At 35.2% G+C, this 20727-nt stretch overlaps 1 protein-coding gene and 1 pseudogene across 2 annotated transcripts; one reads left to right on the top strand and one right to left on the bottom strand.

Moving 5' to 3' along the window:
- Positions 1-817: 817 nt before the first annotated feature.
- Positions 818-13117, bottom strand: LOC140749663 (cytochrome P450 4C1-like; annotated as a pseudogene).
- Positions 13118-13748: 631 nt separating this feature from the next.
- Positions 13749-20071, top strand: LOC140749726 (pancreatic triacylglycerol lipase-like). 2 transcript variants are annotated; one of them, XM_073082870.1, is made up of 7 exons: positions 13749-13880; positions 14213-14261; positions 14792-15053; positions 16076-16224; positions 18223-18434; positions 19499-19655; positions 19861-20071. In XM_073082870.1, exons 1-7 carry the CDS (start codon positions 13835-13837, stop codon positions 19940-19942), a joined length of 957 nt encoding a protein of 318 aa, XP_072938971.1. In that variant the 5' UTR covers positions 13749-13834; the 3' UTR covers positions 19943-20071. The 2 variants fall into 2 exon arrangements, with proteins under 2 accessions (XP_072938971.1, XP_072938973.1); XM_073082872.1 differs by lacking the exon at positions 13749-13880 and adding an exon at positions 13893-14027.
- The last annotated feature ends 656 nt before the right edge of the window (positions 20072-20727 follow it).

Genomic DNA, 20727 nt, shown 5'->3' on the forward strand with positions numbered 1-20727 from the left:
AGTAGGTCTGAGAATCGGCTACTATCTATTGTTCATACCCCTAAGGGATAGGGGTTCACCCTTAACATTTTTATATTTATATGGCAACACAACATTTGCCGGGTCAGTTAGTTATTTTATATTTATTAGTAGTATGATTTGGCTTGCAAGGTACCACCGCCACACCTATTTATTGCGTGAAGTATTTCTTACGTGTCGGTGGAAGGGTGTGGATGCCGCCTGACTTACATATAAGGCAACCATGTTAATCTCCAGAATTGAAAACGGCGTTATGGAGAACTCCTGTTCTATAGTTTTCTTTAATAAGTAAATAATATAGTCGTACGTAGCCGACGAGCATGCAGTCCACCTGATGGTAAGAGGCTAAAGCCCCCCATGGACACCTGTAGTAAACCCCAGACAGGATTAGATTCCTGGTCTCTGAGGTCGGCTGTAGATCGTCGTTACCCCTGAGGACTCAGCCGAGACTCTTCGAAAAAGTGTGTCTCCTTACCAGGCAGGTCAAACCAAAACACAGCAGCGCTTAACACGGCTGTTATAAGATAAAATAAATATAGTTCAAAAAACTAAAAAACACGCTTTTATGATAAACTCAACTAAACAGTAGAAAATAATTTTCAATCTAGGAATCAATTATGGAACAGTAGTATAATTGTGAAAAAAGCGTGGGGTGCTCCACTTATCAGTTTTCGAAAAGCACCCCATGGCGGTGGTACCGACGCAGACGAACCAGAAAATGACAACAAGGGTCAAAAGGTTATATGCTATTAAATAAACAATTTCAAATAAAAAAAAAGAATCTTCCCCGTGACTTGCGTTATTTTCTAGCACAAAATCGTACGTAGATCGGATTGGACGTACGTAAGACAATATCAACACGAAATATTAAATCTTCAGGTTTAGTTATTGGTTCCACTCGAAACCTCCGCAGCAACCCCGACATTAAAGTTTTTAACTCCAGCATTGCAAATTTTTGACCTGCAATAAATATTAATTATAACATAATTGAAAGATTATTTTAATAACATTGCAGTGGGAGCGTACTGTTTAATTCATGATAAAGATTTTTTTACAGAGAAGTCCAAGCGCCCATCTGTACCCTTACCATGAGTGTTTACGTTTTGACAAATATGACTGTTTTGGTATTTTTTACGTTTTTACCCACACAATTTCCAATCAGCGCCCCTAGCGGATTGTGTCAGAACTAGGAAATCGTATGGGCTAATACGTAAACAATAACCAAAACAGTCATATTTGTCAAAACGTTAAAACTCGTGGTAAGGGTACTGAGGTCGGCCACAGTTACGTCATTGCCCCTGAGGAATAAGCTGGAATGCTTCGAAAAAGTTTGTCTCCTTAACCACATCCTTCAAACCAGAACACAGCAGTCCTTATTACTGCTGTTATTAGGCAGACATAGGTGCGACGATGGTGACGCCGGAGTTGAACCACAGAGGGTTCTAGCACCTTCAAGAAATTACATTATATGGGATATTTCCGTAAAGTTATTTATATTTACATTCTATTTCATTTTGATGAGGTAGCCTATTATTACTCCAATGTGACGGAGCATTTTTTTTTTAATAATATAGGAGTAGCAGACGAGCATGGAGTCCACCTGATGGTAAGTGCCTACTGCCTCCCATGGACATTTGTAATCAACCCCGAATAGGATTAGATATTCCTACCTGAGGTCGGCCTCAGATGCGCCGCTACCCCTGATGACTAAGCTGGAACGCCTCCGAAATGTCTGTCTCCCTTACCACACTCTTCAAACCGGAACACAGCAGCGCCTAACACTGCTGTTATTAGGTAGAAATAGGTGTGGCGGTGGTGCCGCCGGATTCGAACCGCAAAGGGTTCTACCACCTTTAAAAGGTGCCCTGGAATTCGAACTTCGGAGACACTACCAACATTTTTTACTATTACTTAAAATATAATATCTAAATATACAATACCTATACAGTTCCTAGGGCCCGCGCTGAATGGAATGTACGCATAGGGATGCCTCAATATACTGTTCTCAGGCAGAAACCTCTCCGGGATAAATTTTTCAGGATCAGGATATATTTTCTCAGAATGGTGAGTGTCATATACATGAATTTGGCAAATCGTACCCGGTGGCACGCGGTAATTACCTGAAATTCAAGGAAACAATATTAATATTACATATCAATCTATAGAAGTGCATTTTCTATGATATATGATAGTAAATTCCCACTGTGGCACTGCCGCCCATAGACATTTGAAATCAACTCCAAATAGGATTGGAGAGAGAGATAGGATTACATGAGATTAGTCACAAATGCTTTGCTACTTCTGTTTCTTCTAGAGTAAGTTGGAAAGACGCGTTTATAAGTGTCTCTTTCTTAAAAAAACCAACATACCTATCACATAACTGGTTAACACTACTGTCATATTTAAGGCACACTTAGCTATGGTGGCACCACCTTAAAAGCTATATAATATGTATAAATTGTTTTAATTTTTTACCGAATTTCTATTGATAAAAGTGAAGGAATCGTGGTGCGAGACCACGAGGCAATTCGACCGTAAAAATTACAAAATTGTGTGCTAATTAAGATTTAGAGACTCTAAGCTATTACAAGAATATTGACCATTTACAAATATAATAATAAGGGAAATGGAATAATCTTTAAAAATAATAACTCAAAAAAATTATAATTTGGAATTCATTTCAATGACTAGGTTCTACTTTCATACTTAGCATAACTTCTTCAGTGACAAATCTGGCTATGAAGGGCACGCTGGGATACAGTCTGAGGGACTCCTTGATGCAGCATTCCAGATATTTCATTTCATTCAAATCCTCTGTTGTGGGTGGTCGTGTTGAATCGCCAAAAATACGTTGCATTTCTTCGTAGATTTTATTCTAAACATTTTTTTCAAAATATAAAATGATTAGTAGTTATTCACTGAAAATTATTATTTTTTTAACTAAGTATTCCACGTACAAGTACAAACTAATAAGGCGGACTAAAGTAGAAAATAATTAACAAAAAAAGTAGAGCGCATTCTATAATATTACATCATAGAATAACAATAATACATTACTCTGAGTATTAGATAAAATTAATGCATTATAGTTTTTGACAGTGCAAATAATCTGAACTAATATGTGAGTCATCTTTCTGACAAATCAATAATTTATGAATATTCTGCGTCACAATATTATTTACTCGATATGGTTTCGGTATCGTCATCCGAATCTGAGATATTTTTATAAAGTTCCACCCAAATAGATAAGGTCCACAAGGAGAGAGGATCAAAATTTGACTACTATCTTACGTTGATACATGTTTATACTTATCACTCCCACAATTTAGGCGAATCCAACTAAATCTATCTAAACTTCAAGCTCTTTAGCTGTACCGCGTGCAAAGAAGGAGACTTGCATAGAAGGAGGAGGAGGTGTGCAAAGAAGGAGACTCGAAAACATTCGCATCCACAAAAAGGCAATGTAAAATATTAGTCATATGTATTAGGTATTAGTTTAGTGCCTTGACATACCTGAGCATCGGGTTCATTTGCTATCCTCATTATGAAAAACGTCAGAGCCATGGCCGTTGTGTCGTGACCCTGTTAATTGGTCATGGTGATTTAAAAATAATCTATTTAATACTGTATTTATACTATTGACGTAGCATCTAGCACTCAGTCTACCTTACGGTATGGAGCTACTGCCGCCCATGGACATCTGTAATCAACCCCAGATAGGATTAGATATCCTACCTGAGGTTGGCCACAGATGCGCCGCTACCCTTGAGGACTAAGCTGGAACGCCTCGGAAAGTATGTCTCCCTTACCACACCCTTCAAACTGGAACACAGCAGCGCCTGTTATTAGGTAGAAATAGGTGTGGCGGTGGTGCCGCCGGAGTCAAACCACAAAGGGTTCTACCACCTTAAATACTGTTTTTATACTATTGACGTAGCATCGAGCACTCGGTGTACCTGACGGTACGGGGCTACTGCCGTCCCTTGACACCTGTAATCAACCCTTCATAATATTAAAGTCCTACTTAAGGTCAGCCAAGAGCACTGCTACCCCTGAGGGCTAAGCTGCAACGCCGCTTATAGGTACGTTTATCACACCTTTGAAACCAAAACAAAGTAGCAGTTAAGACTGCTGTTATTAGGCAAAATTAACTGAGGCGGTGGTGCATCAGTAGTCGAATCAACTGTTAAAATAGCATGTAGAGTTCTATCAACTGTTAAAATACTATGTAGAGTTCTACCAACAGTTAAAATAATATGTAGAGTTCTACCAACTGTTAAAATACTATGTAGAGTTCTACCAACGGTTAAAATAACATGTGGAGTTCTACCAACTGTTAAAATAATATGTAGAGGTCTACCAACTGCTAAAATAGTATGTAGAAACCTTCGGTATTCGAATCAAGTTTTATTTAAGCCCATTAATTTACCTCAAACAAAAACGTGTCGACTTCTTCTCTGATACCGTCAAAATCGATGGTTCCTTCTTTTTCATTCTGTAGTAGTAAATCCAACATAGCGAGACGACCCTTTTCCCTGTACACACCATCATCATCCGAAGGATTGGCACTTGTAATTAAATCTCTACACTTTTCTTTTCTTTCTTTGATAATACTCAGTGTAAATTCATGTAACTTACTCAGAATTGGTTTTTGTAGCCTACTCCAAGCACTTAACATAAAAATAAAATCAAAGTAAAACCAAATTCTGCATATTCGTGTCGCCACTATGTCTCCAAATTCGTGTATAGCTTTATAATATTTCTTGAACGAAGATTGTATTTTCTCAGATCCATTAGTTCCCATAGTTGTTTCTGAAAATATTTAAGCGTATATCTTTTGAATTCATAAAATATAATAAATATATAAAATCGTTACATATAAAGAAAAAAACATTTAAATAATTTTAAGAATTCTCAGGAGTGCAGTTTTGTCACGATGTATTTCTTCACCATTTAAGCAAGCGATAATTCATTTTTAATATGCACGTAAGTAGAAAAATCTGAGTGACGTGGAATTTGATGGTCAGATCCTTGACTGAGAGGCTGAGGTTTTAACCCCGAGACTCCCACTGCTGCCACTGTCTACCACTGCTATTCAGTAGTGGATTAAAAGTTATACGATAACTAATTTAATCTTACTTAATTTATTAATGAACTAATGAATTAATTAACTAATCTATACATACCACATATAATTTTGAGTGTTGTTTCAGTGATCAAAGGCACAATATCCGTTTTCATGGCTTCTATCTTGGTAACTCGGTCCAAAAAAAACTCAGTCTCTTCTGTTGTTGTTTGCATGTACTTCTTGAGAATGTTGAAGTGGAAGGCTTTTGTTAATAATTTTCGACGCTGATGCCATTTCGCTCCTGCAAAAAATCTCTAGTGATTTTTTATCCGACTTTCTTCTTTATAACCTCGTTTTTTTAGTTTAGAAAATAATAATGTTATTTCCCTATAACTCAAATGTTCTGAAACATATCTGTAATGTCCTCTTGTAATGATTTTTAGGATTCCGTACTCAAAGGGTACTTATCAACATCCTCAGGATTAACGAATTTCGAGGCGAGATTGTTCAAGCGCCTTACAGAAAGTTCATCGCAAAGTTACTAGATTGCAACAATTATTGCTTTTTAGTTCTGTTATAGCGTGATTTTTAGTTTTGAAAATAATAATGCCCTCTTGTAGAATGATTTTTAGGATTCCGTACTCAAAGGTTAAAACGAAACCCTCCGCTGTCTGTTCGTATGTCACTGGGCTTTATCTCTTAAACCGTGGTAGATTGACACTTATTTTTTTTTACAAACGATGCCTAATGGTGTTCGCTATAACAACAAATACTAAAAAAATATAAAATTAATATAGTTCAAAAAACTAAAAAACACGCTTTTATGATAAAACCAACTAAAACGTAGTGAATAATTTGCAATCTAAGAATCGATTAAGGAACAGTAAATAGTATAATTGTGGAAAAAGTGTGGGGCGCTTTTCGAACCTCATAAATGAAGCACCCCACGTTTTCTACTTTGTAGTTGATTTTATCATAAAAGCGTGTTTTTTAGTTTTTTGAACAGTATTTATTTATTTTATCGGAACGTTTCCCCTATAATTCCATGTAAATTACCATTCCGTATTCACGGTTTCTGTACTCGCGGCATATTTATGGAACCTATACCCCGCGAATAGAGAGCTTTTATTTTACTGTATTCATCTTAAAAACCCAGAGGAAAGTGGTGAATTATTGGCGCGAATGCGAGTTTTTAACTTTGGGCTTTGAGCTCATAATAGAGTCTATTAAACGGAAGTACAGTGCATATTGTATACCGTCAATTTAATTCTTATATCTATTCTCAATCTACGTACATAGCTTCGCTCTTTTTAGTAACGTTTTCTTTTTGCTCGGTTGAGTGATCAGATATAGCGTAATCTAGAATGTAGTATTTCCTTAGCGTATGTGCAATAATAATATTGTTTATTTAAGAAAAAAATATTGCAAATAAATATATTTTTTTTTGAGATGAAACATTTTGTAGATAAGCCTAATAAATATAATAAAAAAATATATATTGTAAACAAAGTAGTACTTACCCCGTTTTTACACGATAGGTTGGACTATAGACTTAGATTTTTTTCGCTACGCTAGGTTGAACTGAGCGCTCCCTGTAGATCCGGGATCAGAATAGAGCTACGGTATCCTCTGCTTGTCGTAAGAGACGACTAACAGGGGGCTTTCGGGGTTGCGGGCGGCAAGAGTGGGAGCTCTAACCGCCTGGCTAGCGAGCCCGGGAAGAACGATGCTATGTGTAACCTCATACCGTTGTGCGCTACACACGGAGTGGCGAGCTTCATAATAATCTGGGCGGAGCCAGACGGGGCCACGCGCCAAGAGGACTCCGGTTGCGTTCCTTTGGAAATCCCGGAGTCCTCTACGTAGCGCTGCGGACGGTCACCGGGGGGGTTTTAGTGCGGTAAAAGTTCCACATAACCCGTCGCCGCTCCCACGGCGTCGGGTACCTTTTGCAGGTTTCCCCTCGTCAACAAAAAAAAACGGTTGGACTGAGCGATAACCGCGCAAGTAGAATTCGCGTAAGTCGGGGTAGGATATCGCATATAAACAACATCGTATTGTATGATTTTGCATGTAAGCATGCTGCATCGATGAGTTGGAAACCGCATAAGTCCGGGTTCACGTAAATCAGGGTAGCGTAAGTCGAGGTATGTAGAATTATAGAGCTTACTTACCAGTGCTTAAAAGAAGACCTTGGCGAAGCCAAGGTTGCAAGAAATTGTATGGAATTTGTTTGTTGATATAGCGAGTTGTCGATAAGATGGTCTGAAACAAAAAGATTAAACACACAGTGTAAAGCATTTTCAAGATTTCCATGCAAAAACGTTCACCCACTTCACTGACTGATATATTTTAGGACAACTTGTTATTAATTCACTTTCAATTTCCATACAAAAATTTAGGGTTTCATATATGTATCTGTAATACTCTAATAGCATCACTGTCGTCTGTCCGTGTGTCTGACAAAAAATTAAATTGTCTTCTTATTACTTCTGAGAAGATGTTAAGTTCTTTCAAGAAATAAAGCCATGTGACGGACGGCAAGACAACGGAGGCTTAGTAACTTAATTAGGGTATATTAATTACTTACATTTAAAAACTATAATATTTTTCAATTTACCTCAATATCATCAGGGTCGTAAATATTTACAGCTTTGACATTTATAGAGTGCGCTTGATTTAGCCCTTCATAATGCCGATATAAAAATCTCAAATGACTAAATAGTTTTTCTGAAATCCACGAAATAATTAGTGTTAGACAATTTTCAGGTATCGCCAACATAACTAACAAGCTGTTCCACTGTTTGGCACGGCTCTCTTCTCAGATTGAAAAAGTTTAGGCTACAGTCCCCCACGTTGGATAAGAAGATTTTGGTAGACTTCACACAACTTTGAGAACATTTTAGGGTCATTTTAATATAAAGCAAAGGTAACAAACGCTCATAATGTATGAGAAGGATTAGGCAGTAGTTCACTGCGCTGGCCAAGTGCGAATTGGTAGACTACACATACCTTATAAAACTTTTATTGTTATACTAGCTGAGCCGGCAAACTTTGTACCGCCTCAAAATCTATTTATCAAATATATTTCATATAAAATATAGCCTATGTTACTCCTGGATAATGTGGCTTTCGAATGGTGAAAGAATTTTTATAAACGGTCCAGTAGTGTTTGAGCCTATTCATTACAATCAAACAAGCGAACAAAGTTTTCCTCTTTATAATATTAGTATAGACAAGAATTCTAACGTATGCAGGTTTCCTCACATTGTTTTCCTTTACCGTTTAAGCAAGTGATAATTAATTTAGAATACGCACATAAATATGAAAAATCAGAGGCGCGTGCCTGGGATTTGAACCTCGTACCCCTCGAACGAGAGGCCAAGTTTCTTAATCACTAGGTTATCACTTCTACTGTAATAGTCTCTAATAAAATACGTTTAAAAACTTACCTGGAGGTAGAACATAGCTCAGACAGTTACCAACTAAAGGCCATACTTTAGGTCCCGGGATCTTCGCAATCAGCCTTTTGTCTTCGGCTAAATGTGCATACCATATTAAAGTAAAACACAACACTATAATACCCAATAATGTTAGCAACAACAACATTTTTGAATTACTCTGCAGATATATATATATTTTTTATATTTTCTTAAATGTGCTTTTAGAGTTCCGTGACACCCGTTCTAATAACGTTTGTACCTTTTGGTATCCGTCTAAATTGAAGAGCTACGATTTTTTATCGATATGTGTCAGTATATACAGGGTGTTTAATTAATATAACAATATTGCATATAATACTCGTAATGCACAGCGGTGGGACAATAATGGTTAATAATAATAATAATTATATTTTCATGAATATTTATTATTGACACCGTTTCTACTGTTTTATGAAATTCAAGGACTATTCTATTTAAATGGAAGCAAATTGAATATATAAAAAGTACAAAGCTAAAATGCAGAATAAAAATATATCTTATATTATCACGTCTTAAGTTATGCAGAAAATATTGTTTTTTTTTTTATTTATTTAAACACTATATACCTCTGTATTTCTCAACTACGAACTGCTCTAATCGTAATAGATAAAAATGCTTATAAATATAATTAAACTAATTTATAACCAAGCTTCGGTCGTGATTTTTTTATTAGTGGTTCTACCTGAAGCCGGTCACTGCATTAGTACTCTCGAAGACTAAGGTAGTCGACTCATATGTAAGCCTGTCAGCATCACACTCTTCACCAAGAATCGGTTCACGCTAGAAAGAATAGAAAATAAATTTACTTTAATAACTGAAAATTCTATCAAAATATGTTCAGTAACTTATCACAATTTGAGTGTAATGAAGACAATCGTACTAATTTAATATGAATCTTTTCTGACTTAAAATGAAATGAAATGAAATTTATTTATTGCAAGAATGTAGTACACAAAGATAGTTACAGCAATAGAAGTTCGTACATTCTATCATTACAATGGTGTGCAATCATGTCAAGTTGTAAAATTTAGAAAAATAAAAAAACATAAAAATTCAAATTATTTTTTTTATTATATATATATCGTATTAAGTTATTACATGTCATTTTTATTCTGTACATTGAAAATATTCATTGATGTCATAAAAGCAGTGTTGCATAAGTCATTCGTATTCGTAAAGTGTATAAGAAATATTATTATTAATTCTGGAATTAATGTAATCAATTTTGAATTCAAATTTATTTTTATTTGTCATATTTATATAGTAGTTATTAAATAATTCACATATGTCAGTTGGCTTTGAAAATATTTTATCATTATCAATTATTTCATTTATGTCCATATTTGATTTTCTGTTGCTAATATTATACACGCTATTATTTACGGCTTTACACTTATTTTTATTTTTGTCAATATACTTTTTACTTTGGAGCTGATGTGATTTATAAATGCATTTTTTAAGATTGTGTTGTATTGTTTATAACTTTTTTATGTAACTTTTTATCGTTACTTCTCCGTATAAATTTTAAGTATAAGTATCTTTTTGTTATACACGACTTTTTAATACCTTTGGTTAACCATGAAATTTTTCCTTGTTTGTTAGTCTTTTTTACGGTGAAAATTGGAAAACACAGATTGTACAATAATTTAAATAGACTATGAAATTTGCAGAAAGCTTCATTTAAGTTTTCTTGTTCATATATTTCTGCAAAAGTTATTGAAGAAATACAGTTATAGAATTTCTGAACATTAGATTTACTGAAGTCCCTAACATTCTCATACCAGCTAGTTAGTTCGTTTCTCTTATTAATATTTATTGTAAGAGTTTGCCCAGTTTCATGGTCTGAAAGGCCCAAGTAGTGAACCCCAGATTGAACCTGTTTTACATTAGACGCAAACTGATCGAGGCATGTTCCCTGTCTCGTCGGAGATTTTATGTGTAATTTTATATTAAAGTTTTTAAACATGTTAATTAGTTCAAGACAGTATTTATTAGGTTTGAAACCTAATAAATCTAGTAATCTAGTATCTAAATTCCAATCCCCGCACAGTATAATCTTGTTTGATGCTTTTGAAAATCGTAGTAAGAGTCGTTCGAGTTTGTCACAAAAACCTTGGGGGCTACTAGTAGGTGTTCGATAGATGCAAAGAATAGTTATTTTTTGCGATGTAATTTCTATTCCCGAGCATTCAAAATTAAAATTACTGACTAAATCATCCATGAATGTAATAGGCTTACAGTGTAGACAATTTTTAGTCAAAATACAGGTGCCTCCTCTTTTCTCACTTAGGGAGTACGACGAAACTAATTTATAACCCGGTATGCTGAAAAGTTGTTCCATCCCCTTTTTTATAAAAGTCTCAGTTAAGCAAATTATGTCAATTTCATTTTTATTTTGGACAAATTCTGTACCTAAGTGCAAAAATTATTTGTTCGGTTGATTCGGTTCGGTATGATTGATTTTGATTTTTAATCATGTTTTCATTAGGATAAATAAAATTGTTTATTATTTGCATTTGACACACTTCACACACTTCACACTGTATTTTTAAAGATAACAGTGTTCATAGAGTCAAGGTCTTTCAACATAAGGTCTATCTGCTACATGTAACATGGGTACGATAACCCAGTTGAACTATTTGTAAACCCTCACTGGGCACGGGTTTTATATCATTTTTATATCTTTTTTATCGGGCCCACTGGCGGACTAAGCTTATCGGAGGCACGGGGCGGAAAGTTGAGTGGAGGATCTCAGTGTTAAACGTTGATTTAGTTCTTTTTTATAATATAGGAGTAGCAGACGAGCATGCACTCCACCTGATGGTAAGTGGCTAATGCTGCCCATGGACATGTGTAATCAACCCTAGATAGGAATAAATATTCTTACTTGCGGTCGGCCACAGATGCACCGCTACCCCTGAGGACTAGGCTGGAACGCCTCGGATAAGTATGTCTCCCTTACCACACCCTTCAAACCAGAACACAGCAGCGCTTAACTCTGCTATTATTGGTCAGAAGTAGGTGTAGCGGTGGTGCCGGCGGAGTCGAATCACAATGGGTTCTACCACCTTCAAGATACATAGATAGAAGAAATTGTATAATGTTGATTTTTCATTCATATTTATTATATTTATTATTATATTCATATTTATTATCTTCCTGGCAAGCAATGAAACAATGTACGAGTAACGATTTATTTTCCATCTGTGTAAGCGAAGACCGCAAAACGTATTTATCCATTGAATATATTATATTTTATTAAAACACCTTTGTTAACAAAACTGCGAGTCATGAAACGATTAGTAAACCTAGTTTTTAGTGTTTCAAAGTACTTACGTATAAAATTATCAGATAAATTACATATTAGTATGATGATAAGTATAAAAAAAACGCGTCTTACCGTTTAAAATATCTATATTTATACCATAATATATGGGTTAGTGTCTAAAATATTTTTTGTATAAGCTATTATATCGTTTTTAGTTCGCTTTAATAACGTACTATATTTTTTCGAGACCCATAAATGCTTCAAACAGAAACACCTTGTTTAGGGTTACCCTACCGAACCCCTACCACAAGGGCAAGAAAGATGATCTTATTATTAAGCCTAATAATTAAACCGTAATAGGTTGACATTCAAATTTTAAAATTTTACAGAGTATGTATTGCTATCACTATTATAGGGAAAAAATATAAGAAATATGAATACTTAAATAAAAAATTGGTGGTACGGAACCCTCCGTTAGCGACTTCGACTCGAAATTGGTCAATTATTTTTCGTTGAGAAATTTCAAAATCACGCTGTATTGTTGCATATTCCAAAACTTCAATCATACAGATAAAGAAACAAAAAGAACGTAAAGATTTTACATTCGTATTTTCCTGATACGGTTTTAATGATAACATTTTCAATTATACCTATGATACTTCATTATTAACGCTAATACTAATAAAACTTATTAATCTATGTATATCAATGACGTTATCAATAATTAAACACACATTTTACTTAGGGTTTACACCTTTTTAATAAAAATAATACTTAATAATATCTTCTTACTTAATCTCGTACCAACGTTTCGGTATAAAAATATAGTTTTATAAGAAAAATGTTGACCGACCGAAGTTTCGATTTCGTCAAAAATGAGGTTTCGGCCAAAGTTTCGCTTTCGGCCTAAATTCATCCAAAAGTTTCGGCTCAGTCGACACATGCGTTCGCGAACTGTCGACTTTATTCGGCTATAGTCGGGCGTTTGTATCGCTTTCGTATTCAATCGTTTTCAATACGCTGACGAGCCGCTTCGGTGTAACTTTTATTTTATTGAAGTAATTCAATAATTAACTTCATTATTTTATGTATTAAATTAATCTGTGAATTTCTAAAATCCAAGGAATTATGTAGTACATTTTCATGAGTATAGCAAAGTTTCGGTTGGAAAGTCAGTTCGGCCGGCCATTGGCCATATAATGTATGTACATTATTCTTACAATTTGTTTTTAATATCGTCCACCTATTGCGATATAGGTATTACTGGAAATCTTCATCCATTCTGAATTACATTTTACATTAATAGTAGTGGTAATAATAAAAAGTAGTAGTAAGAGTACTATTATTATGTAATCATCATCATCAACCTATTATGGTCCCACTGCTGGGCACGGGTCTCCTCTCATAATGAGAAGGATTAGGCCATAGTCCACCGCGCTAGCCAAATGCGTATTGGTACATATAGCATACCTTTGAGATTATTTTTATAAATCTCTAAGGTATGCACCTTTATAAATCTCTCAGATATGCACCTGAGAGATTTATAAAAATAGAGGTAATAATATAAAAATTTAGAGGTTTCCTCACGATGTTTTCCTTCACCGTTTAGCAAGTGATAATTAATTTTAAACACACACATAACATTAAAAATCAGAGGTGCGTGCCTGGGTTTGAACCTCGGACCCCCGATCGAGCGGTTGAGTTTCTTAACCACTAGGCTATCACTGCTGTTATGTAATAGCATCTTACAATCATTTTTTTTATCCAGTCTAATTGATTAAAATAAAGTAGTATTATAGTATGAGTGGCAACCCTAATTTAACGTCACGCTCATTACAGTTTTCTTCAATTTAGCTGTGTAAATAAATAGGTATCGTTCGTTTTCAAAAACGGCAACTATTGGCATTTCTTTCCGCGTTATCAGTCTTATATGTATATAGGTTGTAAGGTACAAATAATTACAATATATCGTCATTTATTTCATTTTCGTGAGTGATTATGTCGCTTCTACCACATTTCTTTGCGTCAGCAGTAGTGATAATAGGTTAGTTTATTGTGCAGTAAATCTGATATTGAAATATTATAAGATTATTAAGTTAAATAACTCATATTATAAAATTCCATTTGTAATAAAAATACTCACTTGAATTGAATTTAAATTGATTTTTATACAAAAAGATATTGATTTTCTGTAAGTATTTCAATGTATTACTTGATAAAAGATAGCAAATTTAAATTACAAATATATTAAGTAAAATATAATTCTACCATCTTCATTTGATAACTAAGCTGGAATGCCTCGGAAAAGTCTACTTTACCACTTAAGGACCGCTCACACGATGTTTATGATATACCTACAAGACCTTTTATTTGCAGGTATCTTGCCATGGGCCATCGAAACGGCCCAGTTAAGAATTTATCACGGGTAGGTTATCCCGAATATTAATGAAATTGTGAATAATTGCTCTGTTAGGTTCTAAATCTCTAAAATGTGTTTGTAATGTGTTTGTAACTATTTCTGCCTAAATTCTTTAATTAATTAAATGTTTTTAACAACAATATGAAACGTTAGACAGTATTACGAGTATTAACAATTAATTTAATGCTCGATTTTTGTTTTTTAGTCTCTTTAAGTTTATTGAACCTATTTTCACGAAATTTGGAATTTAAACTGTATATGTTTTATATTTGTACTACGTAAAAATAACTTTAACAAACATTCCTTGAATAAATTCAATTCAGTAATTCGGTTTAAAGAAACACAGTGAGAAAGAAACAGTCAGAAAAAGAGTGTGTCGAAACACACGGAGACAAAAAAATCTAATATTTATTGAAATAGTCCTTACTTGTTCTCAGTTCTGCTGCACTTTTCGTGCAAATAAATCCGACGAATTTAAAGGATAATAAAGGATTTAATTTGATGTATAGATTTATTTTATATCCTCATTATTCAAGGTCCTTAAACAACTACACAGCGACAGAGTTAGAAGAGCCCTTAAAGTTACTGCCCTTCATCAATAAATCCATTAAGTCTATGTTCTACGTGTTTGGATTTAGTGAAACTCCGGAGTCTACAGACACCACCCTAATATTATCAGCTTATTTGAAAAAGAATTACACTAATGTGCTTCTTGTTGACTGGTTAAAGGAAGCAAGCAAAGAGTTCGTTGGAGAAGAGTTGTCGTATGCCTTCAAAGTTGTGCCTCTAGCGAGATACGTAAGTCTATTAAATATTCCATATTAGTTTGTCATCATTGATATCTTTCATGATTAATATCGTAGCAGTGATTGCCTAGTGGTTAAGAAACTCGTTCTGTCTCCTCTGATTTTTCAAAGTTGTATTCGTATTTATCGCTTGCTTAAACGGTGAAGGAAAACATCATGAATAAACCTGCATACCAGAGAAATCCTAAAAAAAGTTTTCAAAGTTATGTCAAGTCTACCAATTGACACTTAGCCAGCGCGGTGGATTATGGCGCAATCCTTCTCATTCTGAAAAGAAAGAAAGAAGAAGAAAGACTTAACTTTATTACGTAATGCATTGTACAGACACATGACAACGAAAAATTATCTTAATTAATTACAAAATTGTGGGATATGGGTAAATCGAAAACTTAAGATACATAATATAGTAACACAAACGAATAAAAAAAGAAAAAAAAATACAACAGTTAAATAGATGCGTTCCTGCATATCCCTATGCTTGTATGTATACATTGTATAAAAGGCACTCACTCAGCATTGATGCCATGGTGTGTTGCACCACGGCGCTGATTTTCAGTGAGCCCACAGAGTGACTCACGGATATACGTAGAGCGGGAGAAGTAAGGTGTAACACGTGAGTGGCTGAATTCCAATTAATTGTTTCGACGCGGGTAGACGCATTTTGTACTTACCACTGGGAGTGTTTGAGAGACCCGTACGGTCAGACATGGGTTGATGATGATGACAATATCTTTCATGAAAATTTTATTGATGATATTACTTTCAGTGGTGTCACCAACCGGCCGTCCATGGCTTTCGCTGCTTGTTGCCGCTAACAGTCATTTACAATAACTAGGTTCTATAAATATTGTAACCCAGTATATCGATTTTTGTACGTGTCATTATAAAGTTGTAAAAAACGACCAAACGTGACACAAACAGAAAAATCAGAGACGCGGAGTGTCAGCATGCGAAACCATCGCAAATCAGACTATCCCTGCTTCGAAGTTAAACATACCATCATACATCTTCCAGGTTGGAATCCAGCTTGGAAAGGCATTAATATCCTTGTCAGAAAATGGGCTAGACCCAAACATGACGCACCTGGTGGGCCATTCTCTAGGAGCCCAGGTAGCTGGGTTCGCTGGTGAAACGACCCGTGAAAAAAATATCTGGCTTCCTCGGTGAGTTTACTAATCTATTTATAGAATAGTGAACTTAAAGGTGGTTGAACCCTTTGTTGTTCGACTCCGGTGGCACCAACGCCACACCTATTTCTACCTCATAATAGCAGTTTTAAACACACAATGTTCTGGTTTGAAGGGTGTAAGGATCACATACTTTTTTGAGGCGTTCCAGCTTAGTCCTCAGGGGAAGCGCCACATCTGCGACCGACCTCAGGTAGGAATATCTAATCCTATCTAGGGTTGATTACAGATGTCCATGGGAAGTAGTAGCCACTTACCATCATACAGACTGCGTGCACGTCTGCTACTTGTATATTATAAAAAGAATATTTTGCCTATCTTTAAGGTTAGAAAAAGTAGCAAATAGTTGAACTTATGGTATATGAAAGTATACAGGGTGAATTTTTCAAACGGGCCTTCAGGGCCAAATCCTAAACTATAAGGATTAGCGAAAAATGTTGAAAGGAGTTACGAGGCCGATTTTGATAAAAACTAAAACTGCATCATTACTTTTTTAAAATATATTTTTCCTTAGCCGGGAATCGAACGAGTTCATTTTGAAAAAAATTACACCCTCTATATTATTCCACTATCTGATAGTGTCGCTTATAAGGATCAAATTCTGGGAAGTAATGTTATGTGACAAATTAAAGGAAAAGGAAAGTTTTGAAGAAAAAACATTTTTTCCATACATTGGCATACTAATTCTTAAGGATTATACATAACAAATAATTTATGTATAATTCTTTAGAAACATACATAAGTCATACCATTGAAGAATTTATTGGTTAATCAACTAATTATTCGATGCTATGACCATGACATACGGCTTAGTATGAGAAAGTAATAATTTAGCAAATAAATTACCGCCGTTTTTAGTATTGAAGAATTGAAGTATTGAAGTGGAAGAATATGAGATTTGAGCTTTCTCATTTCGTATTTTAAGTAACTCACATTAATGTTTGTAAGTCGCTGTTCTTTTGATTTCTCGTCAATCGCAGCCAGTCGCTCACTTAGTAATACTATAACCGAAATTCATTATTATTGTCATTCTAAACTTTTTGCAGTGACTCGTTTAAATACCCCTTTTAATGTAATGTGAAACGGGTAGGCATAGGTGATAAATATATAAGATCATAAAAAAACATTGTAAGTGGGTCATAGTTTTAGAAAATATATATAAACTGATACCATTGACCCGAAAAATAACGCAAATAGGTAACTGTATGCAGAGATAACATATAGATATAGACAAAACATGCCATGCGTTATCTCACGTGTTGTAATAATTGTTGGCCTATTTCTTTGAAGAGTCACTGACTAAGGACAGCAGTAATGATTAAATAATAAATGTAGAAATAGCAACCGACTATGTATTCCACTTGAGAACACGATGACACGTCATGAGCATCATGGGTGGCAGTAGCGATATAATGACACACAGATTAGATTACATTTCCCCTGAAGTCGGTCACAGCATGCATTGCTACTCCTCCGGAGTAAGTTTTAACGGAAAGTATGTCTCACTTACAACATTCTTCGCACACACTTGACCAGCGCGGTGGACTAAACCTAATCCTTTTAATTCTGAGTGGGTTGACGACGACGACTATCTAAAAATCAGAAATAAATAAATATTTTTGACGTAAACATCATCTTGATTCCCTCGCATATTATAAAAAATAAGCGAAATAAAGATCTTTGGAATAACTTAAGAGGTTAAGTTAGGATTAAAACTACTTCACAACAGTCTCCTGCTAATACTCATATGTATGATGGTATATATCTTAAACCATGCAGTATATACCACCCTCCGTCCCACAAAGTATGCATACATACATACCACTACCAACACCAACACATGTTACGCTCCAAAACGGAGCATCATCAGGGTAAGTCGATTACGACGGTTAATCATTAAGTCAAAGTAACGCCTGATACAATTAACTATCTTTCTCCTTCTTTGATACTAACGAGATATGTTCTTATCCACAGTATAACAGGACTAGACCCTGCCGGCCCTTTGTTCCAAGGCGTGGTAAATAATAATGGTTTAAATCCGTCCCGGGCGAAGTTTGTTGACGTCCTTCACACAGACCCGAGACGATATGGCGTGATTAGTTCCATTGGAAGTGTTGATTTCTGGGCCAACTGCAACTTAGAAGTGCAACCTGGATGTACTGTAGACAATTCTGATTCGGAAAACTGTAAGATTGTTTGCTAATTTACTTTATTTATCATCTCCATTAAAATGGTATGTTTTATGAGATTAAAATAGGAAACGAGTAGGACCTCCTGATGATAAGTGGTCATTGTAATCTGTAACCAACTCCACGTAAAACAGAGCCATCCACTTAATGTTAATTGTCACTACCACCCATGGAAATCCTTTCTCCTTACTAATATTATAAATCCGAAAGTAACTCTGTCTGTCTGTCTCTTCTTCACGGCTAAACCACTGAACCGATTTGAATGGAATTTTGTACAAAGATAGTCTGAGACCCGAGAAAGGACATAGGATAGTTTTTATCCCGGGAACCCACGGGAACTACGAATCGATCATCTATCTATTTATATAAGAATGAATATTTGTCTATATACATTTTATAAAATCGGAAACTATGCATTTGATCAAGTGATGATCTTTTGCAAAGTTGTTGTCCAGGAGCCCACGAAGGTTTGGGAGTTGGTAAGACCGACAGATGGCACCACTGTCATTCCAATGAAGGTACGAATTTTCTGTTTTATGAATGTCATATTATATCTTTAAAATGCGGGCGAAGCCGCGGGCACCACTAGTTTCATATAAATCAGGGTTCTACCTGAAGCCAATGTTAGAAGCGTTGCATCTCCTGACTAAAATTTCGTTATGTCAATCGGCATCCACATTATTATCGTTCTGTTACTGCCTATACTATGTCTCTAAATCAAAAGATATCCGATATTAAATCCTAAATCGTAAAAAACACATGTCCCATTTTCTGGTACTTAAATGTAACAAGAAATAATTAAAAGGAAGGTGACTAGAGACCGTGCCCCATTTACAATGCATTCCCAGTATTAATAAGGTGTACCAACGTTGTGACAAACCTCATGTAACATAGACATGTTACATGTTTGATGTATATGTTACATGAGGTTTGTCACAGCGTATCTATAGGTATCTATAGCCTATCCAGACGGTTAGGCTATAGATACCATCTAAGTCAATAAAGATCAAATAAAATAATTCCTCGGATCTTAAAGTTATAAGTCATTAATATTTTTCCAGCGTTTTGCAGTCATCAACGATCATGTGGGTATTTCAGTGAAGCAATACTTAACCCTCAATCCTTTCCTGCTGTGCAAGCCAGCAATTGTTCTTCTTGGGGTCAAAATACGAGTAACTCCGCAGTCATAACATTTTTAGGTGATGCAGTTGATATTAGGTATGTATAATTTGTTTGATTTTACCAAAAAATCTACAACCAATTAAAAATAATGATCACTGAAAAGTTTAAAACACATCATTTTGTTATCTTCATCAGGATCGACAGGATTACCCGTTTACATTTTAGTGTGGTTTTTAGTTTTTAAACAATATTTTTTATTAAAATCTTTGGTATAGAAAAATTACTTTTTGATTGCTTTCAGCGCTCGAGGAAACTTCTACTTTTCCACAAACAGTGGTAGCCCTTATTCAAAGGGCCGAAACGGACTTGTGCCAAATAAGTAAATAAATATATAAGTAAGAAAGAATCGAAGAACAAAATTTTGCTCTAGTAAAAACGTTGATTAACACGTTTTTAGAGCAAATTTTGTTAAAGATAAGATTTTGATTACAATTTCCAATATTAATATATAGTCCAACATATATTATGTTGTTTTTTATTTACATTTTATGTTTTATCTTTTCATTTGTCACTATTATTTAAATAATATAGGAGTAGCAGACGAGCATGCAGTTGACCTGATGGTAAGTGGTGATTGCCGCCCATGCACATGGACGCCAGATAAGATGAGGCTCCTACGAAAATGAGGTCGGCCGCAGATTTTAATGAACTTAAAAAATTAAAAACTTTTTGTCTGAAGAATTTGAAAAATCGCTCATGGAGCTGACAACAAATGACTGTTTCTGAAAACCGCCACACGCACAGAAAAGTTTGCCGGACAACACATTTCCATACATTCGTTTTATTCGCCAGACGCTTCGCCGTTCGTGTCGCGCGAATATTCGCTGCGGCGACCTTAAACCGCCACACGCACAGAAAAGTATGTCGGGCCACACATTTCCATACATTCGTTTTATTCGCCAGACGCTTCGCCGTTCGTGTCGCGCGAATATTCGCTGCGGCGACCTTAAACCGCCACACGCACAGAAAAGTATGTCGGGCCACACATTTCCATACATTCGTTTTAGTCGCCGTTCGTGCCGCGAGAATATTTGCCGCGACGACCTTAATTTATTTAATCGCCTTTATTTACTATCAGGAGGATTAAATAGTACTTAGTATTAGTACA

The sequence above is a fragment of the Epargyreus clarus genome, unplaced genomic scaffold (genome assembly GCF_041222505.1).
Source record: "Epargyreus clarus isolate Ecla_fem2 unplaced genomic scaffold, WU_Ecla_fem_2.2 ptg000018l, whole genome shotgun sequence".
NCBI classification, from domain to species: Eukaryota; Metazoa; Arthropoda; class Insecta; order Lepidoptera; family Hesperiidae; genus Epargyreus; species Epargyreus clarus.